The 9,830-nt window shown below is 34.0% G+C and overlaps 1 protein-coding gene across 1 annotated transcript; it reads right to left on the bottom strand.

The window, feature by feature from the left end:
- Nucleotides 1–6,115: 6,115 nt before the first annotated feature.
- LOC131607279 (lysine-rich arabinogalactan protein 18-like) lies at nucleotides 6,116–7,610 on the bottom strand. Its single transcript, XM_058879296.1, has 2 exons — nucleotides 6,999–7,610; nucleotides 6,116–6,361 (listed from the first exon to the last, which is right to left on the bottom strand). Exons 1-2 carry the CDS (start codon nucleotides 7,521–7,523, stop codon nucleotides 6,281–6,283), a joined length of 606 nt encoding a protein of 201 aa, XP_058735279.1. The 5' UTR covers nucleotides 7,524–7,610; the 3' UTR covers nucleotides 6,116–6,280.
- Between the last annotated feature and the right edge of the window lie 2,220 nt (nucleotides 7,611–9,830).

Genomic DNA, 9,830 nt, shown 5'->3' with positions numbered 1-9,830 from the left:
ATATGCCAAAAGAAATAATGATTTAAAATAATGTGTTGCCTGTTTATCCTTGATAAGGAATTAAATATGTTCACCATTTATGTCTTGGACAATTTTCCAAAGATCTTATATCTTTACAACAAATTTTCAATTCTTTTAAATAACTGATATCTTTATTTACATCTTGACACCTTGCCATTGTTTTTTAACCTCATATAACAAAGAAAAATATCATTGGTGTCTGCAATGGCGTGAACACATATTTCTATAGTTTCTCATTTAGGAAACAAAACAAGGCAAAGTTCATTGATTACATTCACGTAACAAAAGGTAAGTAAACATATCAAAGATTATTGATTTTATTGAACTAACAAAAGGTAACAAAACAAGTCAAATATCATTGATTATATTAAAGTTAACAATAGGAAAGTAAACAGGTCAAAAATCATTGATCGAATTCATGTAACAACATGTAACAAAATAGGTCAAAGATCGTTGATTACATTCAGGTAACAACATAAAAGTAAACAAGTCAAAGATGATTGATCACATTTAGGTAAAAAAAATATGTTAAATTTCATTGATTACATTTTGATAACAATAGATAACTAAACAATTCAAAGATCATTAATGACATTCAGGTAGCAAAACAAGTCAAAGATCACTAATGTCCATAACGACATTAACAGGCCTCACCATAATACAAAATATTCAGGTAACAAAAAGGTAACAAAACAGATAAAAGTTCACTTAGTAGATTTAGGTAGCAATAGAAAATTAAATCTCTCAAAAATCATTGATCACATGCAGATAAAAAAACATAACAAAGAAAAAAAATCAGTATTCAACAATTTAAGATTTACAAAAAAATGAAGGAAAAACAAAGAAGACTTACGAAAATACTTATGTACCAAAATTATACACAATATTCAACAATTAAGAATTTAATAAAAATGAAGGGAGAAACAAGTAAGGGTTAAAAGAACATAAATACTTGTATGGCAAAAGGATAAATAACATTCAATAGCTCCACATTTATCAAACTGAAAGTAAAAATAAATAAGGTAAAAAAAACAAAATACATATGTATCAAAGTGATAAACAATATTCAACAATTTCATAAAATGAAGGGGAAAAATTAAAGAAGGGTTGAAAAAATACATATGTACCGAAATGATAAGCAACATTCAACATCTCAACATTTACCAAAAATAAAGGGAAACCAAAAAAAGTTAACAAAACGATTTACTTTTGAGATTTTGTTCACTATGATGAACTATCTTCAATTTGTGACAAAGACAACTCATACAAGCGAAGAAAAAAAACTGAAATTGAATGGATCTTAAGATGATGATCTCAAAAGCCAGAACTAAATGACAAATACCTTACTGAGACGAACAAAATGATGTATTTTCTCTTACCTTAACCAAAATACAAAGATGCAAATGAGAAAGAAAGAAACAAAAGAAGATAGTAAAAGGATATATTAAAATAAAATGAAGATCTTATCGTGATGACTCAGAGATCCAGGATTGCAAAATTTAAGTAAGAAGATAAAAATGATAGAAAGCAAAACGAAGTGAAAAGGTCTAAGTTGTGTCAAGAGAACATTTCGACATGTTATGTGAGAAAGAAGGGATTGTGCATGAGGTGGTGCCACCCTACACTCCACAGCAGAATGGAATTGCAGAAAGGAAGAATCGAACCATCATGAATATGGTGAGAAGTATGTTGAAAGGCAAGCATTTACCTAAAGAATTTTGGGGAGAAGTAGTGTCGACTGCAACATACATTCTAAACAGATGTCCGACGAAGAAGCTAGAAGGAATTACTCCAGAAGAATGTTGGTCTGGTGTGAAGCCTAGCTTGAGTCATCTGAAGGTATTTAGATCTATAGCACATAGACATGTGCTAGATCAGTTAAGAAGAAAACTTGATGACAAGTCGAGTCAAATGACTCTTATAGGATATCATTCGACTGGAGGATACATTGTTAGCGCAACATCGGGGGATGGTCGAGTTCGGGAGCATTGTTAATTTCCACGACATTCCTTTGAGCAACACACCTTTGTGGGAGAGACACCACTTCTCCACCTTAAACCTTAAGGTGATAGGTGAGTGGGTTCTCCCACTTATATATGCTCAAGTCACCACACACATTTCCAATGTGGGACTATTATCCACACTCACACTTGATTCTCAACACTCCCCCTCAAGTGTGAGTCTTACACAATGCTCCCCCTCATGTGGAAGCTTCTATTCCACATACCCTTGTATCCGTTGATTTCAACTACATGTATTCGTTGATTCTCTTCAACTACATGTATCTGTTGACTTTCAACTACAAGTTTTTTTAGCCGGTCCCTTTTTTCTTGAACCAAAGGCTCGTGATACCATTGTTAGCGCAACATCGGGGGAGGGTCGAGTTCGGGAGCATTGTTAATTTTCGCGACATTCCTTTGAGCAACACACCTTTGTGGGAGAGACACCACTTCTCCACATAAAACCTTAAGGTGATAGGTGAGTGGGTTCTCCCACTTATATATGCTCAAGTCACCACACACATTTCCAATGTTGGACTATTATCCACACTCACACTTGATTCTCAACAAGTGTATAGAGTGTTGTTAGCGCAACATCGGGGGAGTGTCGAGTTCGGGAGCATTGTTAATTTCTGCGACATTCCTTTGAGCAACACACCTTTGTGGGAGAGACACCACTTCTCCACCTAAAACCTTAAGGTGATAGGTGAGTGGGTTCTCCCACTTATATATGCTCAAGTCACCACACACATTTCCAATGTGGGATTATTATCCACACTCACACTTGATTCTCAACACTCCCCCTCAAGTGTGAGTCTTACACAATGCTCCCCCTCATGTGGAAGCTTCTCTTCCACATACACTTGTATCTGTTCACTTCAACTACATGTATTCGTTGATTCTCTTCAACTACATGTATCCGTTGACTTTCAACTACAAGTTTTTTAGACGGTCCCTTTTTTCTTGAACCAAAGGCTTTGATACCATTGTTAGCGCAACATCGGGGGAGGGTCGAGTTCGGGAGCATTGTTAATTTCCGCGACATTCCTTTGAGCAACACACTTTTGTGGGAGAGACACCACTTCTCCACCTAAAACCTTAAGGTGATAGGTGAGTGAGTTCTCCCACTTATATATGCTCAAGTCACCACACACATTTCCAATGTGGGACTATTATCCACACTCACACTTGATTCTCAACAAACACAACTCAACTAAGTTTCTTTAACGAAAGCTAGGTTTAAAAGTTTTTAAATCTATAATCGCAAACTTAACTCACCTAAACTTTTCTAGAGATTTGATGTTTCCTACGGAATTTCTTACGTAGCATTTTACATGCAAAATAAAATATAATTTTCTATAGGATAATCTGCAGGAAACGTCGAATCTGCAAGAAGATCCACAAGAAACATGAAAAAGATTAAATACCATTTTTTTTCGTCCCTTATTTATACGTCGGAGCCTATTTTGGTTCCTTAACTTTTAAAAAGACCAATTTGATACGTTATTTCTATAAACCCTGTTATATCCTTCCTTTCCGTCTATTTTCCATTAACAAAGTCTATTTTTGCATAGGTGGCATCATATTTGGCATTCAATCACCACCTTCTTCATAAAATCATATTTCTTTGTGACATTTCATCAAACACATTTGTTGTAGACGTAACCATATCATATGAAACTTCCCAATGTTATTGCAGACATGAACCATATCAGTTTTATTCATCCTTGTGACTTAGGCATAAAAGAACCAAATGAAACAATACAAAATCATAAAAACTTATCACTTTTAAAAACCAAACTAAATATTTGTCATTTGTGCTTTTAGGACCAACTTTTAACTTACCACAAATGGCGACGAGGGACAATCACAACATGACATAACATGTTATGCTATGATATCATCTCTTGAATTCCAACCATATTTTTCAGAACACGCGTCTTCCTCCACTTTCAATTATTTCACTTTCGATATACTCAAACACCGCATCTGTGTCTACAAATTAAGCCACCTCAAAATAAATTTTATCTTCAACATTTCAAAACCTAATTAACGTATTTTCGTGACCGAATCACGTTTCCTATAAATCACGCCTCACAAAAACTAACTCAACTATATAAAACTTAAAATCTTCTTTCTCTCGGAGAAATCCATGGGCGATGAAGTGCTGAAGATCATCAACGAATTCGATAAGAACGACAACAGAAAGATCTTGTGCATGGAGCTTAAGGAGATGATGTTGGGGCTTTGATATAATACGACGTCGAATGAAGTTAATTCTATGATGGAGAAGGTTGACCAAAATCATGATGGTTATATTGATCTAAAGGAATTTGGAGAAATACACAGCGGCGATGGGGATGCGTTAGATCTCCGAGAGGTGTTGGAGAGGCAAAAATGGATTGATCTCGGCGAAGGAGTTGCACACTGTGATAACATCCACCATGGCATTTGGAGATGTTGGTATGTTTGGAGATATGAAAAATGTTGAATTTGGAGAAATAGAGTTAGAACTCGAATGGATTTCTCTGGATCAATAATAGTTGTTGGAGGAATGTTGTTAGCATATGAAGTAACTATGGGTTTTCAGTTTCAGAATATTGGATTTTCAATTTCATTAATCCAACAACATTTTGCAATTTAGAGTAACAAAGAAGATGAAGATTTGTCCATAAAACTCAGAAACTCAAAATATACATTTTATTTTAAGGAAATCTCCACATCACCGACTTAATCTCCAAATCAGTGTCATGTGTACTTAATGTGCTTATTTCATTTGATTGTGATTAACATAGCTAATAGAATGGACAAACATGACACAATTTAAAGAGATAAGAAATTAAATTCGTCTTTTATAAAAGTTAAGGACCAAAATGGATTCTAAGTTAAAGATAAGAGATTAAAAATGATATTTAGTCAAAAAAAATTAAAAATATAGAGGTATCTATTCAATCGACATGCCCTATAAAATTTAGGAGCAAGCGTCAATTACTATAACTGGCCTTTTTCTTTTTTGTTTGAAATTTAAGGAAAATGAGTATTGGGAGAAAAATCTAATTTAACTTGCCTAAATTTTTCTGCTATATATCCAAGAGAAAAAAAAGATATAATATTAATTTCTTTTTATTTGACAAAAGAAATTTGAAATTACCCACATAAAGTATTTCTTTTATATGAAAAATATATACATGAACATTAGGATTTTTATATAAATAATAATAAAATTATTGGATTTATAAAAGAGGTGATAGAAAATACATACCCCTTTTTTTAACATTTATTAAAAATAAAATTGATATAGAATAATAAAATAATATTTGTAATCAAATTATTTTAAACATTTTTTACACAAATATATTTTTTGTTTTTGAAATATTATAGCAAAAATTATATTTAAACAATTTGTCCAAACTCTTCAAAAACCCTTTCAAACTCTTCAAAAACCCTCATCCAATATAAATTTTGAATTCTACAAATTAAAAAGTTTTGATATTACGAATAAAAACGAATCATATAAAATCCACCCAACTAAAATCTTCTTATTTTTTTCCCTCAACCATTTTCTTTTTCTTCAAAATCCTCTCCTCCAAACTCTCAAACAAACCCTATTGTTGGCCCTTTAATATTGTTTGAACTTCACACACCAGACTTCCCAACAAATATAAATATAATGTATTTCTTTAACGGTATAACAAAGTACATTAATAGAACACTCTTTTTCAGAATCCGAAGAACACAGAACCTCAAACAAACTTAACCTTTATTCATATCTATATCTCCCAAGTTGTACTCAAACTCAATCCTTTAGGTTAAAGGTAAAAAAAGTTATTTTATCATCTCATCCAAAAACTATTAACTGTTTTAAATTATATTCATGAAATGCGTGCTTATAAAATTTTGAAATTTAACCGAAAAGATATAGGTTCTGAGTTTGATCCAAAATGTAGATCTGTACAATTGAAAGACATCCCATTAGAAATTAGAATAATAGTACGCATTAGACTCACAAGATTCACAAGATTAGTAAATTAAATAAACAAAACAAAGCATTAGAATAATTAAAACAATTTTAATAAAAAAAAAATACTACATCCTTGTCAAAAAAATAATAACCATCGCATTAATAGAATATTAGGAGTGTCTGAACACAACAAATGTAATTAAATGTAATATCAAACATACTCTCATAAGAGAGTCAAAAATAAGAAAAAGGATAAAAAGAAATAATGCAAATGTGTGGTAAGAACAATAAATTATTTTTAGAAGATCAAAGCAACAGCCATCCAGCTCAAAGCTAAGCCTCCTAGCATCTTCAAACTCCTCACGGTTTCAGCTCCACTCTGAAGAGAAAAAATATATATAAAACTCAAAAATTAGAACATAATATCATATTCAATAAATCTAAAAAATTACTTTGATCTAAATCCAGCTTAAGTATGTAACAAATTCAAAATTTATAATTAACATGATAAAGTAAATGCCAAAAAAAGTAACGCCATTATATATTTATTGGGTCAAAAAATAATATACTATTTATTTTTTCTTCACTTTACGTGAAATACAAAACTATGAAAATAATTTTTAAATAAAAGCCAAATACTTACTTTAACTTTATGTCTTTCTTATATTTAAATCTGGATCTGGATGAAAAAGTATCTAACTCTCATATACAAACAAGAATATAAAAATGTTATTATTAACAATTTTTCTTTTTACTTTCCTTTACCAAACCCACCGACAACGGTGGCGCGTGGTATACCTTATATACTTATATTTGAGTTCAAGTTACCGTTTGGTTGGTTAAAACACATGAACTCAACACAACTGAAAAACAAGTATGTGTCTGTAACAAATGTGGTTCTAAAAAGCTAAGAAAATTACAGATCTGAAAGCATATCTAGTTCAAACTGGCGCGTGTGATAAATGTATAAACGACAAAGACAGGACAAAGAAACAAAAGATGAATGAGAAACTAACCTCGTCGTTTGCATTAGATGCGGGTCCAGGTGAAGACGCGCCATCACTTGGTCCAGGTGCTTCTGATGGTGGTGCAGGTGGACCCAACAATGAAGGTGATGGTGCTGGAGCACTGTGTTTCTTGCCTTTCTTTCCCTTGGTAGGAGCCGGAGCTGGTACGACCGGTGTGGTTGGAGCCACCACGGGTGTCACTGCAGGAGGTGAGCTTACTGGTGCGGGATTGGGTGGTGAGCTGACCGGAACTGGTGCGGGTGGTGTGCTGACTGGTGTTACTGCCGGTGGAGATGAGGCTGGGGGTTTGGTTGCCGGAGCAGGTGCAGCGGCTTTGGGGGATGTAGCTGGAGGTGATGATTTAGGAGAAACAACGGGAGCTGGTGAAGCTGGTTTGGGAGGGGCAGCTACCGGTGATGAAACAGGAGTTGTTACGACTGGAGTTGTGGTGGGGGCAGCGGAAGGTGACTGGCCTCCGACGCCGGCGACGATAATGCAGATGAATGCGAGAGTGAAGAGATTGTTCCGATCCATTTTGAAAAAATGAAAGCACTGTTTTGATTTTTCTAGAGAGAAAATGAGATAGAGATGGAGAGAGAGTTTGTGTTTGAGGAGATACGTTTAATCAAAGGTTTATATAGAACTTTGATTTTATTTGACGGTGATGATGCTGTTGTTGGAACAGAAATGAAATTTGCAAGATTAATCATTGCCGTAGATAGTTGAGTGGGTCCCATGTTATACTGGGCCACAATTAGCCGTTAGATCAACGTGTCTCAACTACGGGGCCCACAAGAGTTTTTAATCCTCAACTGTTTTAATTTTTCACGCTAAACTGTTTTAATTCAATAAGGGCCTAAGGGGTAAAATAGGAAGATACGTGTTTATGTTAAATATCTGTTTTAAATAAAATTATTTCAGTTAAACCCATATTTGCTTGCAATATGTCCTCGAATTTCTTTTTTCCTTAGTTATTATGTCAAAATAGTAGAGCTCAAATTTTTTATTTATTTAAATTCTAATTTCTTACTATGTTAAAATATTATTTGTTTGTAAATAGAATATTAATTTCATTTTTAATTTTGTTGACAACTATAATTATTAAAAAAGCTCTCTTTATGTTATTGTTTTTTTTATACAAATCAGATATCTATATATAAACTAATTTTTTGAATTAGAGATGATCACAAAATTTTTCTTGAAAAAATTAAACATTAGAGTAAATGTTGCAGTAATCACGCACGGGCTCCATCTGATAATGAAAACGATGCAAACTTGAGAAGAGTAAAGAGAAGTTTGTAAAGTGATAAAGGTGATATTGAATTAATATTACTGACTGAATATATACATCAGATAATAACTAACTAACAAACAACTGTAACTATATACACGTGTAATGCTAAGATGAGCCCAATGATAATAGTAAGTCAACATCCCTCCTTAAGTTGGACAATGTATACTAGAGTCCTAACTTGGATAAAAATGGAATGTAAGGCTGGTGAATGTAAAGACTTTGTAAAAACATCTGCGAGTTAAGCTTTGGTCGAAACATGTAGCAGGTGGATTAGCTTGGATTGGAGCTTTTCACGAACAACATGACAATCAAGCTCAATGTGTTTGCTCCCCTCATGAAAGGTTGAATTATGAGCCAGGTATATAGCAGATTTTCTATTATAGAACACAGATGCAGGCTGAGGAAAATTGATCTATAAATCACAAAAGAGATATTGTAACCATTGCAGCTCACAAGTCAAGGATATTAAGGCTTGATATTCAGCTTAAGTCGAAGACTTGGACACAATATGTTATTTCTTGAACTTCCAGCAAAGTAAAGAAGATCCAAGGATAACACAATGACCAGTGACAAACTATCTAGCATCAGGGTATCTAGCCCAATCCAAGTCAGCAAAGGCATGTAGTTTTAGATCACTAGAGGCTGATAACAACAAGCCTTTAGCAGGGACAAATTTGAGATACTTGAGAATTCTTGTAGTTGTTTGATACAAAAGATATGATACATATTGGCTTAGGTGTTTAACAACATAAGCAATATTAGGGCGAAAGTTTGTCAACTAGATCAATCTACTAATTAATTGCCTATAACATGTTGGATCCTCTAAGGGTTGGCCATCATTTGTGGATAGTTTTGTGTTGGGATCAAAAGGGATAATATATGGTTATGAGGCAAGTAAACCACTATCTTCCAAGAGATCAAGTGTATACTTCCTTTGATTGAAAAATATACCTGCTCGGGATCTAGCAATCTCAAAGCCAAGAAAGTATCTTAATTGGACAAGATCCTTAATTTTGAACGTGTGATCTAGTAAATGCTTGACATATTTACACTACGCCAAAAAGGGTTTTAGGCAGCGCACCTTAGATAGCGCTTTTTTCCAGAAGCGCTGCTATAAGTTAAATAAAAAATAAAACACCGAAAATATATAAGAAATTATGCAAAAGCGATGCTAAAAGACCCACCTTAGACAACGCTTCTCAAAAGTGCTGCTAAAAGGCCCACTTTAAAAAGCGCTTCACAAAAGGGCTGCTAAAGGCCCACATTAGAAAGCGCTGTTAAAGGCCCACATTATACAACGGTTCACAAAAGCGCTGCCTAAAGTCAGTTAAAATTAAAATTAAAAAATAGATTTTATTCACTCTTTCTACCGTTATCGTTCTTCTTTCTCTCTCACGAAAAACCATGCGTCCGCCGTCCTCCGTCACGCACCTCCGTCCATGTACCTCCATCCTTTGTCCGTACCTCTGTCCGTACCTCTGTCCGTCCCTCTGTCCTCCACCGTCCCTCTTTATTCCTTCTTAAGCCATTCTCGATTCTTCAAGGTA

This window comes from Vicia villosa, linkage group LG1 (assembly GCF_029867415.1).
Source record: "Vicia villosa cultivar HV-30 ecotype Madison, WI linkage group LG1, Vvil1.0, whole genome shotgun sequence".
In the NCBI taxonomy this organism is placed as follows: Eukaryota; Viridiplantae; Streptophyta; class Magnoliopsida; order Fabales; family Fabaceae; genus Vicia; species Vicia villosa.
This window is presented reverse-complemented; position numbering and strand designations above follow the sequence as displayed.